This window comes from Pogona vitticeps, chromosome 4 (assembly GCF_051106095.1).
Source record: "Pogona vitticeps strain Pit_001003342236 chromosome 4, PviZW2.1, whole genome shotgun sequence".
NCBI lineage: Eukaryota > Metazoa > Chordata > Lepidosauria > Squamata > Agamidae > Pogona > Pogona vitticeps.
In genome coordinates, this window is record NC_135786.1 from 66,305,524 (window position 1) to 66,326,991 (window position 21,468).

At 40.1% G+C, this 21,468-nt stretch overlaps 1 protein-coding gene across 1 annotated transcript in view; it reads right to left on the bottom strand.

Annotated features, from left to right (window-relative positions):
• Positions 1-10,960: 10,960 nt before the first annotated feature.
• Positions 10,961-21,468, bottom strand: part of LOC110076152 (BEN domain-containing protein 5) — a 1,026,237-nt gene continuing 1,015,729 nt past the window's right edge. The window contains exon 13 of the mRNA XM_020788091.3: positions 10,961-12,943. Within this exon, the coding sequence (XP_020643750.2) occupies positions 12,823-12,943 (121 nt within the window). The 3' untranslated portion in view covers positions 10,961-12,822. The remainder of the gene's footprint in view (positions 12,944-21,468) is intronic.

Genomic DNA, 21,468 nt, shown 5'->3' on the forward strand with positions numbered 1-21,468 from the left:
AATTAGACAACATTGATGGAAATTGCTGGTTTTACATGGACAAAAATAGATATTACCAAATTTACAAGCACAGTCCCTCCTTTGTTAACAGTAAGTGTGCATTATGTTGGGAAAACATGCAAGACTGATCCATAAGCCTTTGGTTTTTCCTTCCTTCCTTCCTTCCTTCCTTCCTTCCTTCCTTCCTTCCTTCCTTCCTTCCTTCCTTCCTTCCTTCCTTCCTTCCTTCCTTCCTTCCTTCCTTCCTTCCTTCCTTCCATCCATCCATCCATCCATCCATCCATCCATCCATCCATCCATCCATCTAACTGAGCCAAAGGATCTCTCCTGGTTTGAAAATTGCCTTTCAAATTAGAATATGCTTTTAAAAAACCACAGCTAACAGCATATACGGTAACAGACATAAAACTATACACCCTAGTCACTTTGCTTGCCCTATATCATTTCTTTCAATGGACTAAAATGTGCAGAGGATCTTAGTTTGGTGGCTTTAACTGAAGCACAACTATCTGGAAATGGCACCATTATCTATAATACAGCAATTCCTTCCATTTGATCTTGTATTTGAAGCTAGGCTGAGGAAGTCTTAAATGCCTGAAAAAGTACCTCATCATGCACAGGTCCTCAGGTAGGTCAGCCAGTGCAAGGCTGTCACATCATCTTCTAGTGCCAGTTTTTGAAATAAGCTGGGAAATTGCTAAACATCTCAGGTAATCACGCTGCATTTTTACACAAAGGACCCCCTTCCTCTTCTTCTTTGTCTTTGCCTTCATCTTAATTTAGCAAAATAACAACCTGCCTTCTAGGGATTCAAGTTGTTCTGGGACTCTTTTGAATAGCACAAATAATGAACAAAGGAAGAGGCTAGACTTTGATTTGTATAGCAACTTCATTTGGCATCCTATAACTTAAACAGTTCTCATACTATGAAGAATGCTTGATAGGTCCCCTTGAGTGACGTACCAGCCATAAAGGCCAACAGCATACATTTGTGTGAAGAGAACAGATGAAACAAAGACTGTAAATTGTAAAACATGGGTTCTAATAGTAATTGCCATTTACACATTACACTGGAGTAGTCAGAAATAATTTACATTTTGATATGGGTGGACAACTTATTCTATATTCCCTCAGTTCATTGGAAAAATGATTGAATGCTCAAGCTGAAAACTCGGGGGGGGGGGGACTGGAAGGAAGGAAGGGTATTGACAGGCAGTCTCCCACTTCCCTAAGATTTGCAGTCCAATCTGTTCCACCGCCTTCCATATCAGCCCCCTACCATTCTTTATAATGAAAAAAATATTAAGGAAGAAGTTATCAGGTAGTAGAGAGCAGAAGACCAGGTCAAATCAGGGCAGATGCCAGGAGATAAAAGATTATAACTGTTCTCATTGCACTCACCATACTAAGACACTGCAGGATATGAATTCAAGTCCATCATCCAGCAGGAAATGGGGCTCAGAAAGTCTTATTTGCCACTAAACAAAGGCCACTGGTGTGTTTTTCTGCCATCCACTATCTGTTACCTTAGCACCCTCCTAAAGGCAGGATTCCACCCACCCCCTGTTAAAGTGGAAACTGGGAAAGAGAGTGACAAGGGGATGTGGGTCCCATTTTTAATTCATTCCAGCTTGAACAGACGTGGGCACAACTCTTTATTTAAGAAGTTGTCCTAGTGGTCTAGGACAGACACCTGCAGGATACCAATGAGTTGGATAAAAGAGATGAAGACAGTAGATATCCTGCCAAGAACCTTTGCTGATCATAGTCCCATTTTGCTTCAATTGAACATACAAAATAAAACATTGACATGGAGAATGAATACTAGTCTTTTTGAAAATGAAGATTTCAAGAAAGAAGTAACACAATGTTTTTTCAAGGAGAACCAACCCCCCCCCCCAGATGAGAGTAATCTGGGAGGCTGGGAAAGCAACGTTAAGAGGGATAGCTATTAAACATACTGCAAGGCAAAAGAGAGAAAAGATAAAAAATATAAAGACTTAGAGAAAATATTTTCCCAGTTAGGACAACAATCGGAAAAAAAATCTCAACTGTAATATTGGCAGATAACATGAAATTAGTACAGCATCAAATAAATCTTTGGTGGACATCAGAAATGGCAATGAAGATAAAACAAGCAAAAGAAAGTTTCTTTGAAAAGGCAAATAAACCAGGCAGGTGTCTTTCCTATAGATTGAGAAAAGAACAAACAAGAAATCAAATCACAAATCTTAAGGACCAAGAAGGAAAGAGCAAATGGGAGCAGAAGGAAATTTTTAAAATGCAAAGAACTTCTATCAAATGTTATATAAAGAACCAGGGAAATATTTAACAGATCAAAAAGAATATCTACAGAAGCTCCAACAAAAGAAACTATCCAAAGAAACCCAAGACACTTTGAACTCTTCAGTAACGATGTGTGAAATTGTGGAAGCTATTAAAAAAACAAAAGAATTGGAAATCCCCAAGAAGTGATGGAATCCTGGCTGAATACTACAAAAATTTTGAAGAAGTTCTAGCTTTACCTCTTAAATAATTAATAGAAGAAACAGAAACAAAAAAGAGATCCTGTCTTCTTGGAAGGAAGCAATTGTTTCAATAATACATAAAGAAGTAATAGATCAATCAGAAATTAAGAATTATAGACCAATTTCACAATTGAATGTAGATTATAAAATTTTTGCAACAATACTAGCAACTAGATTGAAAACGGTTTTGGTGTAGATTATTCATCAGAATCAATCAGGGTTTCTACCTAAAAGACAAATGAAGAATAACATTACTGAACATTTTGGAATAGCAAGTTTTGGAATACCATGTACTGAACGTTTTGGAAGATTACAAAGGCCATCCAGAAAAAACAGATGGCACTGATATTTTTTGATGCGGAGAAGGCCTTTGATAACATGAATTGGAATTTTCTATTAACACAGGTGCAGTTAATGAAAGCCGGGGAAAAGTTCATATGAGAAATCAAAGCAATGTATTCTAAACAAGAAGCAAAAATCAAGGTAAATGGAGAGCTGACTGAAATAATTCAAATTGAGAAGGGCACAAGGCGAGGATATCCATCATCTCCTCTGCTGTTTATTCTAATGTTAGAAGTCCTGAATCAACAAATTAGAGAGGATTAAAGGCTTAAAGGTCAAAGGAGAAGAATTCAAAATCCAAGCCTATGCCGATGATTTAGTAATAATCCTAGAAGATCCTCAGGAGTCAATAGAGATATTAGTAGATACAATAATAGACCATGAATCCATGTCAGGTCTCAAAATAAATAAACAAAAAACAAAGATTTTGATCAAAAACATGGTAAGAAAAAGAAGAGCTGCAGAAACACTCAGGATGCCAAGAAGTATTCAAGGTTAAGTATTTAGGAATCAACATAACAAAGAAAATAAGCAAACTGATAAAGGATAATTATATATGTCAGGATCGCGACTAACCTTTACCAATCTAAGGTGAAGGCTACTAGTCAATCTTACTTCGCTGTCCAGATAAGCGAAGCTTCCAATCAGTAAACTCTTCCATATAGTCCATGATCTATCCAGAGTTGGTCATAGTGACTGGCCTTCCACTAGCATCTCACCTGACCAATTTGCAGCCTTTTTAAAATGAAGAGTGGAGGTCATCTGCCGGGATCTTACCTCCTATTTGAAAACAGTGGGTTGAGCAGAGATATCCAGCAGTGAGACTTAACCACTTTCAGTCTGTGATGTCAGACATAGTGGACAGTGTGCTTGATCGCTGTCGGGCCACCACCTCCTCCCTTGATGCTTGCCTAGCCTGGCTAATCAAGGCAGCCAGGCTTATAACATCTGAATGGGCTACCGCAATAATTAATGGGTCTCTCCAGGAGGCCAAGGTCCCCCTTGCTCTCAAGGAGACACTCATTAGGAAGAACCTGAGCTTGGTGGCAGACGATATTGGTAATTATAGGCCTGTTGCCAATGTTTCTTTCCTTAGCAAGGGAGTTGAGAGGGTGGTGGCCGACAGGTTTCAGGCTCTTTTGGATGAAACCAATGCCCTGCATCTGTTCCAGTTGGGCTTCAGGCCACACCACGGCACAGAAATGACATTGGTCGCCCAGTTTGGTGACCTATTGAGGGAGGCCAACAGGTGCAAAATGTCTCTGCTAGTCTTCCTCAATATCTCAGCCGCCTTTGATACTGTCAACCATGGTATCCTCCTGGGGAGGCTATCCAAGTTGGGAATTGGTGGCCTGGCTTTTGCCTGGCTCTGTTCCTTGTTGGAGAACCATCTCCAGAGAGTGCAGATTGGAGAGAGTCTTTCAGCCCCGTGGAGCCTCAATTGTGGGGTTCCACAGGGCTCGATAATCTCTCCAATACTGTTTAACATCTTTAACATCCGCTGGGAGTGGTCATCAGGGGATGTGGGGCTTCGCGTCATCAATATGCTGATGATACACAGCAGTACATCTCCCTTTTCCCAACAACAGTGGATTCCATTTTGTCCCTTGAGCACTGCCTGGGAGCCGTTCAGCAATGGATGCAGGAGAATGGACTGAGGCTGAACCCAGGCAAGACGGAGGTCCTTCGGGTGGGTGGCCGAGACATCAGTGGTTTGGGAAATTCCCTCTCTTTTGGGGGGTGACTCTTATCACAAAGAGTGAGGTTTGCAGCTTCGGTGTACATCTGGACCCAGCGCTCACCATGAAAACTCAGGTGGCGTCAGTGGTCTGGTCCACACACTTCCATCTTTGGTGGATTGGCCACCTGTGCCCTTATCTTGATGTGGGGGCACTTACCACTTTTGTCCATGCGCTCATAGTCTCAAGATAAGACTGCTGTAGTGCACTCTATGTGGGGCTGCCTTTGAGACTGATGTGGAAACTCCAGATGGTGCAGAATACAGTGGTAAGACTTCTTACAGGGGTGTAATATTTCCCCTATTCTGGCCACCTTGCATTGGCTGCCCATTCACTTCTGCATTGATTTCAAAGTCCTAATGATGGCATATAAAGTCCTAAATGGTTTAGGACCTCAATATCTGGCAGAGCATCTCCTCCCACCCAGTTCTGCCAGAGTCACTTGTTTCAGCCAGGCCAGGCGGTTGAGGGGCCTAACACCAAGGGAGGTCTGGAAGGAAAGAATGAGGAACTGATCCTTCTTGGCAGTGGCCCCTCGCCTCTGGAACAACTTGCCCGTGGAGATCTGCCTGGCTCCCTCTCTGGGTGTCTTCAGGAGTAAAGTTATTTGGGCAGGCTTTCCCTCCTGCCATATCTTAAATTCTACATTTTTGCCATCTTGGATTTGTAGTATATGTTTATTGATCTACCTGTTTTTTAAATTTGTAATGCCACCCAGAGTAGACCTTTGGTCTAGATGGGCAGGGTAAAAGTCTAAATAAATGAATGAATGAATGAATGAATAAATAAATAAATAAATAAATAAATAAATAAATAAAGTAATGAAAGGAATCAAAGCAGATTTACAGAAATGGTCTAAACTTCACTTATCGTTAATGGGTAGAATAGCGGCAGTTAAAATGAATATTTTGCCAAAGTTGGTTTTCCTTTTCAGACAATCCCAGTATTACTGAAACAAGACTTCTTTAAAGAATTGAACAAGATAACCAGTAAAATTATCTGGGATGGAAAAAAGCCAAGAGTAAAACTCAAAGGTCAGGATAAAAAACAAAGAGGAGGTTTGGCCTACCGTACTGGATGAAGTATTATAGAGCAGCAGCTTTGATCTGGGTGAAGGATTGGATCGCTTTGCAAAACAGGAGACTTTTAAAAATTGAAGGGCATGACTTAAGGCTTGGCTGGCATGCTTTCCTGTGGTATCAAGTTGATAAACAGTGTAAAGTGTTTAATCAACATTCGATCAAGAGAGCCCTGATGTGGGTTTGGAAAACAATCAAGGCACAACACTACAGAAAAATTCCAGTATGGGTGGCCCCACTAGAAACATTTTTTGACCCAGTAAGGTCAATACAAAGTGTAAGTGTGAGATATGCCGAATAGTTAGATAGTGATTCTAATCTAAAGGATAAAGATGGACTAGCAGAACAGGGTATTGTTCTTGATTGGTGGTCGATAAACCAGCTAAAATCACAGTATGCAAATGATAAAGCTATAGGGTTTTAGAAAGTGAAAGCGGTTTTGGATAAAGGACTGCTAGATTCAGAGAAAACACTGATTAAATGTTTATATAATGTTTTGATGGAACAAAAAATGGAAGATGAAATTGTGAAGGACTGTATGATAAAATGGGCTCAAAACATTGGTTATAACATTGAACTAAGTGCCTGGTCACTAATATGGGAATGAAACATCAAAATAACTAAATCTATAAGCTTAGAAAAAAATGTTTATAAAATGTTATACAGATGGTACATAATACCAGACAAAGTAACATATAAAAATGTATCCAATGAGTGCTGAAAATATGAAGAGAAAGTAGGGAGTTTTTTCATATTTGGTGGACATGTAGTAGGGCTAAGGACTTCTGGAAAATGATACATTAAATTTTAGAGAAAATTTTATGGGTTAAAATTGCCTTAACACCAGAGGTTTTTCTATTGAACACGATACCATCCACAATCGGAAAAAAATTGTTTACAGTATTTGATTTTACATCTGATAAGCGCAGCAAGAATTTTGTACACTAGCAATTGGAAGACCACAAAGTTACCGACAAAAGAGGAATTTTTTGAGAAGATTCTAGAACTGACAGAAATTGATATCTTGACACACACATTAAATGACAGAATAACAGGAGAAAAACAAATGGAAACTGCTTTACACCTGGATTGAATCTACATTAACTTAAGTAGAACAGATTAGACCAGTACTATATTAGTTAGAATAGGATGTATGTACTGTAATAAACCTCTGATTGCAACAACACATAGAGAAGTAGGAAAAAACACTATTAAATTTTAAAAAAATAAGAAGTCGTCCTTCCTACCCAAAGAAGCCCTAGGAAGGTTTGCATTTCAACCTCTCCCCCCCTCCCTGCACCTCTATTTTCAATACTCTTCTGATCTCTATATACATTATCTGGTAATAATTTTCCCAACAACAGCATAAGCTAGTATTATTATGCAGAGATTTCATATGGCAGAGTGTTTGCCTGTAGAAACCTAATAAATTCAGAGCAGAGGTGAGATTTCAGCTGGGAATTTTCTGACTTTTAGCTCAGTCTTTTAAACCTCTACATTACACTCACTCAAAATGGTCTGAAACTCATCAACTTCAGATGAGGCCAGATGCTCTACACAAACACATTCCTGGGATATTAATTTTGATTGTTCACATTGTAACATCGTAGACAGAAAAAAAGGAGGAGGAATCAAGATCCATCATTTGTTGCAGAGCTGCATCACAAGGAATCAAGTATACGCATTTTAGGCAACTAACCTGCAATGCAAGCTCCAGCGAAAAGTTGGTCATCTACAGCTAACTGCATTCACCTGCTTTTGTCCAAATCACATAAAGACACTTGCTGTCCACAAGGTGCTTCCTTTTTTGGGTCAGGGATGAGTTCTCTGTGCACACGAGTGGAAGTACAGAGTTGCTCCTTCCATCTCAAGGTCTCGAGGAAAGTAACAAAAATAATTACCATGTGATGGGATTTTCTCTCTCATGAGGACAAGAAGTGTTTTGCTCATGTGGAGGAGGGGAGAAATATTCGGGGAGGTCACTTATAGTGGCAGTGTCTTGGAATGTAGAACAAGAATTGGCTATGCTAGATAGAGCTCAGGAGAATTTCAGAGGGCCACCAGTTTTTTCCTCTTGATGAGCAAGACAGGGGTTTTCCTTAACCTTTCAACCATATGTAGCTCAATCCAAATGGCTCAATGCTGCAAAAATGATGGCCAGAGATTATTCCTGTATCCTAGCTCCTTCAGATGCATAACCCCACCCTGTTTGTTGGTTATTTACTTTATGGTTTATATGTGGTGAATTTATATAGATGTAACAATTTACATCAGCCCAAAACTTTGCTCAGTTCAGATTATTCCAGTTCATCTCCACTTGATGTCCTCTTTGTAATGTTTCAGAAATATAATTTTGGTGACACAGCCAATCAACCTAGTTAAGAGATCTATTGCCCTCTTGCGATATCATTAATTAAACACACACTCAGTCCCCATTGTCCCATATGATGAGACCTTTGTGCCGTTTCTCCCAGCCAGGCATTAAATAAATCAGTAACAGTACAAAGCCGGCTTCTGATCTCAGTATTATTGAAGCAGCTCTGCTTCCTCCAGGTGTCCCTAAATGGTTAACATCTGCAAGTTGGAGTGAAAATCATGATGAACACAGCAAGATGGTAAGAGCTGATTAAAATTCATCCTACTATATCATCCATAAATAAGAAATAAAGATGAGAAGGAAGAAAGGAAGAAGACATGTCTGTGATTAATCAGTCTTAAAATGGTTGCTGAATGGTTGCTGCCTGCTTCCTGAATTTCATACAAATGCAGCCTGCATACAGATACTAAGGAGAGTGGCAAGCATATTGCTGTTATTAATCAGAAATATTAAATTCAACAACTATTAAGCATTTAATTCTGATATACACAGAAACAGCATTAGAAATCATATCCTAGCCAAACTATAAAAATCTAAGTACTGAGGATGTAGATTTCTTTACAGTTGCTTATAGTATTGACATGTTGGAAAAAGCTAAAAGTCTTCATTCATTAGCCTGTGTGATTTACCAGTTGATTAATCACAGATTCAAAAGTGCATTTTCAATTAGAGCTGTCCCCAGAGTCTTTGGTGCTGATGACATCATTGAGATGAATCTATGATCTCTTGTATCTGGCCATTGTTGAGATCATGTTATAAACAAGGAGCTGTGCATGTACAGGGAAACTATTCTATATTAATCTGATCTCCTTCTGCTATCAGTTATACATACTCACATTTTGGAATTTTGACGGAGATTGCCACTAAAGATCTACAAGAGATTGTGTACATTACAAAACGTAATTTAATTTGATTCAGACAATTCACCTGATCAATAGGATAAAATCAAGCTAGCCAACTGATTAAAAGACTATAGCATGACATGCAACTAGAGAGAGAGAGAGAGAGAAAGAGAAAGAGAAAGAGAAAGAGAAAGAGAAAGAGAAAGAGATCCTTATGCAGCACACCCTATCTTTAGAGTTATGGTCTAGTTCCCCCTTATACCTGAGATTCTTTTTCTTGTCTTTTTCCAGCCAGGGTCCTATCAGTGTTAGCAATGTAGTCTGTGGGAAGTAAACGGAGTGTAGTGTTTTGTCAGCTATGTAACCAGTCAATCAGTTAAACTCAGTGATGTAGCAAGTTAACACTTTTTCACACTATGATGTTTAGTTTTTTAATTTCTGAAGACCTGTAGGTAAACAGAAACATATTCTTTCTCATGACAAGAGTGTATGAATGAATGATTAAGTAGGTGCCAGTTGAGATTAACAAATAAGGAGTGGTCTTCCGAGAGAGATTAGAAGCTAATCTGCTTTATTGGTCCCTGACTGAATTATTTTATCTGAGGCATAATTTGGAAGAGGAAGTTTATTATTGTAATCAAGCCACGCTCAATTTCGTAATGTACTAGCCCCCCAAGATTATCGATCTACAAATTTAGGAACCAACACAGCCCAAAGTCTGGGCTTCTGGGGTTGCTGCAATTCAATAACATCTGAGATTCCCAAATTGGCATACTGTGGAAAACTATGGTTTCTCATTGCATCTGAATTGACCCACAGTGAGCATAGAGCTAACCTCTGCCCAGTACCAGCAACATCATATATAAGTTTCCTTTTCAGATGATAGCCATTTACAGTGGTTTCCAGCAGATAAACTATACAATTATTTTGGGGTCTTTTCAATTTGTAACAGTATGGAGCAATGATAGCCAGAAGACTTCACCTGTCTTTCAAAGATATCCAGACTGGTCATTTTAAACTCTGGTGGCTTTATCCACACCAGTAAATTTCATAAAATGGTTGTAGAAAATTTGTTTTATTTCTTTGTAGAATTTCTGTCTGGGAATCCAATATAGAATATTGGTAGAAATTGACACAACCTGAGATTGCATTAATGTTCCCCTAGCAAGGGAGTCAATCCATTTTGTATTTCTCTACGAGGTTTGCAGCCTGGCAGTAAAGGTGTTTGCTTTTTTGACAGGAAAAAATTGCAAATGCACCCACCCACTGACCCCTGTTTCTAATCCTTCCTGACAGGAAGAATTCAATTCAATTTAAGACTATCTGTGTTGCAGTTTTGTAGTAGGATTTTCTTGTCAGGAGAACAGGATACACAGAAAACACATTAATTTTCTTTTTTTAAAAAAATGCTTAGAAATAATTTACTGTTCCTTAGCTTTTGATGAAATTCTGTCCTCCCAACCAATTTCAGAAGAATAACTATGTCATTCCAATAGTGAGAGCTGCCAAAATGAGTGGGATCGTAGCTTCTGTTCTGTCTACCTTTGTGCAGTGAAGCAGAGAATTCATTTCCTAAAACCTTCCTGATAAAATGTCTCTTCTGCTTTTCCATATAAGTAGAATGTAAGATTTTTCATATAGGCACTGGTGGGGATTCCACAGACTTCCTATACATCCAAACAATAAATGCTTTAAAACCATGCCAAGCCACCTCTGCTTTTATTTTTTTACTTCTACTTAATCTGCATGTGAGCCATCTCGAGTCTTAGTTCTGGGAGAAAGGAGGGATATAAGTCAAATAACTAATTACTCTTTACAATTATTTTCATAACTGCCATTTACTTTGGGCAATCTTTCATGTTTGAAAAATTCTTGTTGCTTTACCCTTGCAACAAACACATTTTGGAAGAACTCAGGAGAGTTGCAATGGCAGATGATCACAGCTGGACTTCCTATAAACCTCCATGAATATGTGATTGCACAGGAAAAGATTTATCTGGCAGCACCCTAGACATACCTATTAATGAAGAAGCAGACATTAATCACAAGGAAGTAAACAGAAGCATTTCATTCTTTATTTGGTGCTTCAAGCACAAACTACCAGGTTTCACCTGATTTCATATACAACACAACATGAATTCATTGAGCAAACAACAAATGTTACAACTATTTTATTATAATCAAACTGATGAAATGACACTCATGCTTCATAAACCAACCTTGAAAACCTTCATTTCAAACCTTCAGAAAAAAACACATGTCAGAAACTAAATGAGATTCATTCACAAGACACGTTATACCCCAATGCCTGACTTCTAATCCAGATTGTCAAGAGGTCGTTTTAATTATCAGGCTGTCCGGACAAGTCATTATTTTGCCAACAGACAGAAAAAGACTAAGCCATGGATTACAGGACTTCTGCATATTTGAAAATGTGCACACTTTAACGTCCAACCTTGAAATGATGATGGTACAGAAGAAATCTTATCAATTTGTTTGCCTATTGGGGTATTCATATTTCTTCTCTCCTGTTCTTCCAATGTTGTTTTCTTACACAAATGTTCCCGTTTAGCTAGAACATGAAAATTGGTTTCTAAGTGCATATTTATATCTGGATGAGGTCATATGCAGATCTAAACTCACACAGGTCTTTCTGCTTTGGTTGCTAGTGCTATGAGTGCATAGCTCAAGCCAGAAAATTGAACAGTAACCTGATAGCTATTCAGAAGTGGTGGCTGGAATTTTATCCCTTGGCTCCTTCTTCCCACCAAAAAAAGCTGATGTATGTGATAGCTCAATATCCGGAAGAGTTCAGCCCTTACTTAGTTGGACTGGGGCCAAAGATTCCATTTAGTAAAGGCAGAATGCTAAGATGGTCCAGATGCACAGGATGGAATTTTCCCTTCACTTTATCCCTTTTGAGCTTCAGTTCCCAGCATAGAATTGGTACAGGAATAGGGGAGCTGAAGTCCAAAACTTCCAGAAGATCAATTGTTCTCCACCCTTGCTTCAGATCATTCAGGTGTTACTTTTCCTTGTTCTTGTATCTAAGACCTAGATACACTTAGGAAAGAAGTGAGAAAAAGACACAGAATGATCTGTCTGTGTGATACTGAATATACCTAACTAGTCCTATATTAGTCAACAAATTCAGCTCCTTTTAAGAATAAAGAGAGTATGAATTAAACCTTTCATATCCATGCTTCAGTTCTTCAATTAAACAGAAGTAGTGGCAACAAAAATAAAACAGAAAATGATTGCTAAATATTAAAATAACAGCACAGTTCAATAGAAAACACTAGTATGACCTGAAACCCTGGAAATTTAGCACTTTAGTATATATCACTTGCAAAAGATGCTCAGGATTTAAGACCACAACATGTAGAAAGTCATGCACCACCATGGAAAGCTTCCCCTGCTCTGCCTAGTGCTTCAGAGTTACAGGGAAAAGGTTGGCTTTTGCTTGCTTTATAAGCTTTTAATAGCCAAAATCCTCTTGTGTAAACATATGTGGCATAGGACAAATGACATCACCCAGAATCTAAGTAGGGAACTCTTTCATTAGTGGCTGCTCATTAGTCCCCAGTGCAATCTCTCATTGTACATGTAGTGAGTCCCTGCTTGGATTCTAGGTCACGTCACCGCAGGTGACATCATTTGCCCTACACCGCACAAGTTTACACAAGAGGATTTTGGCCAATGAGGCAGAAAAGAATGACATGTCTAAACCTGTTGGCATGCTTTTGAGGCAGAAGAAAATCAACCAAAAATAAAATCAATTGTAGCATTTGTAAGTAAAGCATTTTTGCACTTAACTCTTAAAAATAATTGGCTGAAAGGAAGGAGGTAAACAATCCAATTTAAAGCCTGAAGTGCTGGTCCCAGATTCTCTGAAACGTGTCTCTCTTCCGTGCTTTATGATGAGAAAGTATGCTCCTTAAGAGATGTCTGGGATCTTTTCTCTAGCTTGTTGGCACCTTGGTTATTCCCTTGGCCTCGATGATATGCACATTTGTAGGAGGATGCTTTTTCCTTCCTGCCAACAGATGAAGAATACTAGTTAGAGTGGTAGAATACTTTTCAGTGCTATCAGAGACACATCTCTTAAACGATCCTCAGAAAACCCTTGGGCAGAATCTCAGAGCCAAACTGTTCACTGGTGAATCCACTCCACAAACAACATAAACACTGTGTGGTTTGTTTGTTTTTTGCCTTGTTCTTGCTGTATGTGTGTGTGTGTTTTTGTTTTCCTTTCTTTTTTGGTCTTAATAAATAAAAACAATAAGAAAAAACCCACAAGAGAGAAATTATTTGTTACAAAAAAATCTAAATAAACCTTGGTGAAGAGTCAAATTATATGTTCAGTGGACACACATTAAAGTGTCTGAATGATGCCCTGGCATATAAAGGAACTATACACAGAGGTTCTGTCCAGTCACTCAGCATTTTGCCACTGTCTGCGTTCTGATTATGTGCCCTGTGTGTGTACAGTTGTACCTATGGCTCTGATCAGGAATTAAATAAATATGTATAAAGAAAGGGAGGTTCTTGGCATTCTTTTCCAAGGGCATTACTAAACACATGATTTGAACATCTCAGCATGTGAACTGGCTTGCACATTACTACGAATCGTCATCATCATCTTACCATTCTGATATTGTTGTCATGTGCCAAGTAAGAACCAACTTACAGAGACTCTAATAGGGATTTCAAAACAACTGAGGCATTTAAGGAGTTCCACACCCCCAGTGAGTTTCCATGGCTAAGTGGGAATTTGAACCAAGGTCTTCTGAGTCCTAGTCCATTTATCCACACTGGGTTCTCATTCTCATATTAATTCATTACAATACACATTGTCCACAACCCTCCAGTAAACTATAATGGGTGTTATTTACCATCTACAAGTTGAATGGGATTCCCAGTGTGGTATAGTTTACACCACTGCCCAGGTGGATGGAATGGAGAACCTGGGATGGGAAGTAGAGGTCTTGGCAGATAACACTGATCAACAAGCTCTTATTGATATGAGGTGTGATTGTTCATTGGTTTGCAATTTGAATGGGAGCTGAGCTCCAAGGACACCGATGGTCTGCTATACATGGGTAATATGAAACCATATGCTACTGTTTAGGTAAACTTGAGGGTAGGGAAGGACAAAAGGAGGCTAAGGGTACAAGGTCTGTCTCAGGATGCTGGGAAAGGACTGGACCAAACTAGAGTTTATGGTGCAATCAGGGGAATATGTGCAGTTGAGTCTGGGAGAATCAGAAGATGTAGGCTTGCTCAAGGGACTAGTTGGTCTTTGGCAATAAACTGGGACCAGTTGGTCTTTGGCAATAGGACGATTCTTCTCTCATGCAAGCATTGGCTGTGGTCCAAATGGAAGGAAAGGCACATGCAGATAACCCAGGGTTCAAATTGAGGGGAAGGTTCTTGTTGTCTAAGGTAGCCACCAATGAGGGAGTCAGACCTTTTGACAGATGTGGGCCTTATTAGGAATGAAGTTCTTATGTACTTATGTACGTCACCCTCAGATGAATAGACTGATATAATTGTTTAATGGGCATGTTAAGAAAGAGAATGTAGGAGAAACCTCGAGAACGGCCCCTTGATGTTTGTGGTTAGAGAAGTCCAACAGACCACAGGCTTTCCCCTTCTGAATTAAAGTATGGGAAGCAACCCCAGGGCCTGTTGGATCTTATTAAAGAATGATGGGAGGTGGTCACAAACAATGCACATCCTCTTATTCAACAGATAATAGAAATGCAGGAACATTTATGTATGGCTTCCTCATTGGCCAAGGAAACCTAAGGCCACTCTCAGACCCTCCAGAAATATCAGTATGACTCAAGGGTAAAGCCACAGACTTTTAGTCAGAAGAACAAGCCCTCCTGTTTTTTTCCACCAATCACCAAGAAATGGTTTGCTCGGTGGCAGGGACCTTTTGAAGTGGTATGCAGAACGGGTTTTAATAATTATAAAATGTGAATGCCCAACTGGCAGAAACTCTTACAGATATTCCATGTGAATTTGCTAAAGAGTTGTCAAGATAGAGAGACACTATTCAGAGATGTCAAGGAAGCCATCTATGGACCCGAGGCAATATTGGTAGTTCAAAACAGGGCAGAGATGTTACCCTTAGGTACTCAATTCACTAGTATTCAACAAAATCAGCTGAGGAAAATAGAATCTAACTTCCAGGATGTCTTTTGATCACTTCAGATACCTTTCCCTAAGGGTTACACAATTAACTAAGCACAGCTATGGAGGAGGTTGTTTCTGAGAATGTCTGGCAGGTTTAAAGAATCAAACAGCCACAAATCAAGTAGGAAAGGAGCTAATGACAGGCAGTTGACTGGCAGAAACCCCAATTATGAGCTATGAAAACAAATTTGACATGTTCAGAAATTCTTTCCCATTAACTCACAGGATACTGATTTTCTGGCAGGTGCAAGCACATTTCTGGCAGGTGTCCTAAGATCTCATTAGGAGACAGAATGGAGGAGAACATGGCTTATAGGAACCAGGCAGTCCCAAACTGTGTACTAGTAATTCCCCAAATTCACATCATTTTGGTGTGGTACGCTCAGAGAACAAAATTACTACATACATATTTTCATTCATGGAAAATGTGGACTGGAGGAGGGCAGAGGATCTAAATTGGTGTATTCTTGGGACAGGAGTTTCTTTCTAGCATCATCTTGGTTATGGAACTCCCTTCTATAGAAATCAAGGTGATTCAATTCCTGTTGCGCAACAATGAATGCACTGGTTGTTGTGGGTTTTTCGGGCTGTTTGGCCATGTTCTGAAGGTTGTTCTTCCTGACATTTCGCCAGTCTCTGTGGCCGGCATCTTCAGAGGACAGCACCATGTGTGAGGAGAGCACAGAGTGCTGTCCTCTGAAGATGCTGGCCACAGAGGCTGGCAAAACATTAGGAAGAACAATCTTCAGAACACGGCCAAAGAGCCCGAAAAACCCACAACAACCATTAGATCCCGGCCATGAAAGCCTTCACGAATACACATGAATGCACTGTTTTGTATCACCCTTGGTCCTTAAGACTACTTTTAAAGTTGTTTTTTTGGAACTGACTTTAATCTGTTCTTCAAGGATAATGATTTTTTAAACAATGCCTTTTAAAAACTATTTCTAAATAAAAAAATTATCTGTTTTATTGTGCATCAGTTTGGGAGTAACGACCAGAACAAATAGGATAAATACTTTTAATATATAAATAATGAAAGAACAAGTGAGTAATATGGTGTCTGGACAGTTACCTCACACCAACAATTGTGGAACGCTTTCCCACCTGAAATTCGCCTGGAGCCCTCACTGAGAACTTTTGAGCAATTATTAAAACCTTTTTTATTCAGATAGGCCTTCCCGGACTCTATTTTATCTTGATTCAACAGTTACTGTTCAACCCAGCCATCTTTTTCCTTTTTTCTTTTTAATGTTTACTGATATTACTTTTATTTGTTCAATATTGTATTGATTAGTTTATACTTTCTTCTGTTATTGTATTGCTTTGTTTTTACACTCTGTTTTTATTATACTACCGTATTTGCCGGCATACAAGATGACTTTTTGGGCCCAAAAAACATGCCTCCAAGTGGGGGGGTCATCTTGTACGCCAGGTGCACTGAATGACGTGGGGCCGCACTGGCCGGGGAGGAAGGCAGGCGGGCAGGCAGGCAGTCGGTCTGGATGGAGGGAAGCACAGCCTGCCATGTCTGAGCTGCCCGCTGCCCCGTGCCACTGAGACAGCCGCCGCTGAGACAGCTCCGCCCAGGTCCCGGAGCTACACCCCCACAACAGTGCTGGACCTCCCCGCTTCCTCTGAACCCCCCGTCTCCCGGGAAAGCGACTGCCAGGAGAGCGGCCCGGTGGCCCGCCAAGGGTTCGTGCAGCGCGGCCTGATCCAGAGGCTGAGAGGTTGGGAGGAGGAGGCAGGGAGGGACTTCGAACAAGCGGCCCGCCTTGGCAGCCCCTTCGCCCACCAGCAGCTGGTCCAGATGAACCCTTACTCCGCCCTCTGCAACCAGATGCTGGTGGAGGTGATGAAGCAGCTGCACGGCCGCCTGATCCCCCCGGGAGAGGCTTCCTCTGGGGGGATATGGGGGCCCAGCTGAGAGTCCCGGGGCTCGCCCGCTGGAGGAGCACGCACACGGGGGGGAATAAAAGAGAGGCCTCTGCAAAAAGGTGGTCTGGCTTGGGCCCCACCCCCCGCCCGTTTCCCTTTTCCTCTTCCTCCTCCTGCCGCAGCCCGCTCACCCTCTTCCGCTCTTCCTCACCCTCTCGCTGCCATGCAATGCGCGCGCGCTCGCCCGCCAGCCGCCCGTTTCACCTCTTCCTCCTCCTCCTGTTGGGGGGGGCATCTTGTACTGCTGGTCGCCTTGTGCGCCAGCAAATACGGTATGTAAACCGCCCAGAGTGACCTGGGTTGCCAGATGGACATTATAGAAATCAAATACTGTAAATAAACAAATAAGGTCTTGTGTTTACTGAAGCCAGGTGCCAAACAGTGGTGCCAGAGGGACAAACGTACAGTTTGTCTAAAATAAAACAACCAGCATGCTCAAAACATTACAGGTAGCCTGTCATTTGTTGCTGTTATATATCTTTATGTGCTTCTATGTTCCCTGCCATTAGAAAGTGGAATCTCTTAGTAGACCTTTGTAACTGAACAATTATCCTTTCACATAAAGTCTACCCAGAAGACCAGTCATTAAACACAGCAAACTAATTTTCTATAGATAGTATGAAAGGTTTCTGCTATGACAATGCGACAATTTGAGCACGTTACTTTGACCATGAATTTATTTGTTTTTCAGGATCAGAAATGAGTTCACATTCTTTGGAGGCTGAAGGGGAGTGGGGGAAGAATCTGCTCCTGGTTTCCTCCGAGCATTCTTCCTTTAACCAGGCTTAGTTTAGGTGTGTGATGGGAAAAGCTTTTTATTATTACTGCTGGGGGGTCAAAAGCCCTTTCAGATCTACTTCAGATCAGACCTAGTTCCGAATCCTACTCTACCCCCTGACCACCCCTACTGTGGGAGGCAGAGCTGGAATTCAATGGCCTGCCAGCCAAAGGTATATTTATCTCATGAGACTAAAGAGGAAGCAGGATACAAATGGATGTCTCACAGAGAACAGTTTGTTGCTTCTCGTATGATAAAGCTGTTCACCAACTCACTCTCTCTCTCTCTCTCTCTTACTTTTCTTTCCCTCACAGTTCTGCCAAAAGGCATGGTCTAGTTTTGTGTATTTGCATCCATGCAATCTATGTTCAAAATAGGGGGCTGCATTGCTCCAGACAGCATTTGGATTTCTAAGCCCTTGACAGAGTAATTGTTATAATAGGGGGATTTCAGCGAGCCCTCCCCTGGAAGCTGTCCAAGCAGTGCAGATCTCTCTGAATTCTGTAAATGTATCCTTTTCACTCAGCCCACACAAATGTGTCACAGTTTAAAACTGAAAGAGGTTTTTTTTCCCCTCTCCTTCTTCCTGCCTCTGGTAGCAGCTATAAGTGTTGAGCTCTGCTTTTAAAGTGTGCAGGCACATGTAGGAGTGAAACTGACAGATTATAATTATCAATAGAGAAGGGGGAAAACAAAAATTAATTTCTGAGGCAAAACATATAATTTGTCTTTAAACTGTAGTCGCTATGCCATTCCTCATGCAATTTCCTGTTCTATGAAATCAGACTTAAGTTGTCTGGGATTCAAACATCTCTCCTCAAATTACACTGTCCTATTGAAGTGTAATGCAAGCTTTCAAATAGGTGTCAATGGACAATATATGAACACAACAAAAATAGTAGGTAACAGAGACCACAATCGTATGTTATGCCTCCACAGAAACAACTCCCAGTGATTCCAATGGGGTCTCTTCTGGCTTTATGATTTTATAATAAATACTGTTCAGTAGGTATTGTTGTTGTTGTTTCGACTTATACTGTATACCATAGAGCTAAACCACTCTGTCTGGACAGTTGATAACATAGTTATGCAAGGAACATTTTACCAATCTGGGAAGGATGGATGGCTGAGTCAACCTTGAGCCAGCCATCTGAACCCATTAGGATCAAACCTGGGTCGTGAGCAGAAACTTTAACCACTGCACCATAGGACTCACTATTTGTAACAGCCCTGTGGCACAGTGATTAGACTGCAGTATTCCAGGTACTGGTGATGGCTCCACACACCTCTTTCACTGGTGCACTTGAGATGGCTTTCTGATTTTAGCAGGTTATAAAATCTGAAGGAAGCTTCACCCCAAGCCCTTTCCTTCATTGCACCAGTAAATATAATTTCATACTGACTAGGCTTCAAAGGCCAAAAATCATTGACACTTTCTTCTTTCCCCTTCATTACACTATGGGTTCTTAAAATAGCTGTGGTATCTTATGATGCTGAAATGTAATCTTGAACCTGAGTCACTTCCTCAACATCAGAAGTGGAAGAATGTGTATTTTATGAAAATAACTCTAAGTCTGGAATGACATTTAATTAAATTGGATTTACTAAATGGTTCAGAAAGCCTGTTTTCAAATTAAACAGAGCATTTCACAGGCAGGGTATTTCTGTGCCTGCGGACTTCATTTTTCTTGATAATGAAAATAACAGAAAAAATAAAATGGGGGAAGACAGGAAATATGGCACCGGGAGACCACTGGAGGCGTTGGATCTGCAGAAGCCAAAACCTTGACCTGAACCCCAACAGGGGAGAGATTATTTATACCAGCCCTGGATCTGGTTTCAATGGAGAAAATGGAGAGGAAATATATCAATATTGGTATTTAAGAGAAGAGGGGGGAGGGGCGGCACAGTGAAGATCGGAAAATGTTACTGCCCTTCAAGCAGAAGCTCAGGCATTCCGTATGTCAAGCATATGACATAACAAGGATTGTCCATGGCCAAGAAACGGCAATATAAAACACCATTACATGAAGAGACAACTGCAAAATACATGCATTAGACAAAACGATGTACTTAGATAGCCATGTTAGGAAAAATGGAATACCAATTTTTAAAATAGATCTTGGACACCACAACACAAATACATATTTAATTCCATGGTGGTGAGATTTCCTCACCTGGACATGAATCTCACCACCGTGGAATAAATATAGTGGCAATGTATTTTCACTCTTATGTTTTGAAGTGGATTTTGATCCTCGAAAGCTTACATTGAAATAAAACTCTTGGTCTTTAAAGTGCCACAATATTTGCCCCGCCTCCCTTTTTTTTTTCCCTGGCATGATTCTGTGATGTAGGCATGAAACAGAAACTTAATGCTGGGCACACAAAGCAACAGAGAGAAATTGAAATGGACAGATTTGTGCTTTCTGACCTCTGTGAACTATACAGTGAACCAAGCTGCCATCTCTGCTGAAATAAACGATCTTGGGGTGCAGTGAGCAGGCAAGGATCTGCCTGCTGACTGGATAATCCCTGAGTTCAGTGCTTGGCCCAGAGTGAATTGTTGGTTTGTGTTAGTCTCTATAAATGGTACACAACTGAAATTATTTTTATTCAAAATTCTGAAAAGAAAAATTCCTTGGAGATTTTGTTTTTCAACAAAAATTCATAAAACTGATCTAGTCTTATGCCATAAGGCATGTCTTGCACTTCAGTAATACTTTATCTCCTTGTACATTCATGGGATCATAACTTTGACCTTCAGGTGAAACTTTTGTTTTACTTGGGAAGTTTAGGAAAACAATTAGTTTTTAAGAAAACAGAGGGCTGGCAAATGAAACCTTGGATAAATTTCTGGAACTTTTGAACTCCCTTTAAAAAAAACAAAATATCAGACTCTGAGTGTACGAAAAAGAACTGTTATATATTTTCCCCTCACTCCTCACTCCTGGCCCCAAACTCTGGCTTTTTATTTATAGGAAAGAGGAAGAAGAGGAGTTTTCAAAGCCTCCAAAAGTTTCAGAAATTTAGCCAGAAACACATTCACCCAGCCCTCTGTCTCCTTAAAGCTAATTGTTTTCCTAAGTTTTCCATGTTAAATGTAACTTCTTTATGTAGAATTGGATTTCTTGAGCAATGTATCACTTATATTAAATGTAATATTTTTTCATTTTTGTGAAAAACCTAAAATATATTAAAAACTGAAAACAGAAGAAACTATAGATTTCTTCTGTTGGAAAATAACTTCTGAGGGAAGGTATGCTAGTTCAATATTGGTTTCCTTTTATGAAACTTTTTCTAACAACTCTTGTTTTTGGAACTATCATTATCAGCAACTTCTGCTTCTCCTAATCTTTCATTTTTATCACTTTTTCTTGTACATCTAAAATCTGGAGTTTTGTCCAGATTGAGAAAAATGTGTCTTACCTTTACATTAAAATTTATTTCATGACTAGATGTGAGTATTTCCAAACATAGTCCAGCTTCTTTCGCTCTGCAGCTGAACAAGGAATGAGACTATGGCCAATTTGTCACAGGTTGGATCAGGCTAAAGAGGGCCACTTGGAGGTGCTGTATGCCAGTTGGGGTTATCCTTGCATCCATGTGAAAGGATCAAGTGGTTTGGCAAGAAACCA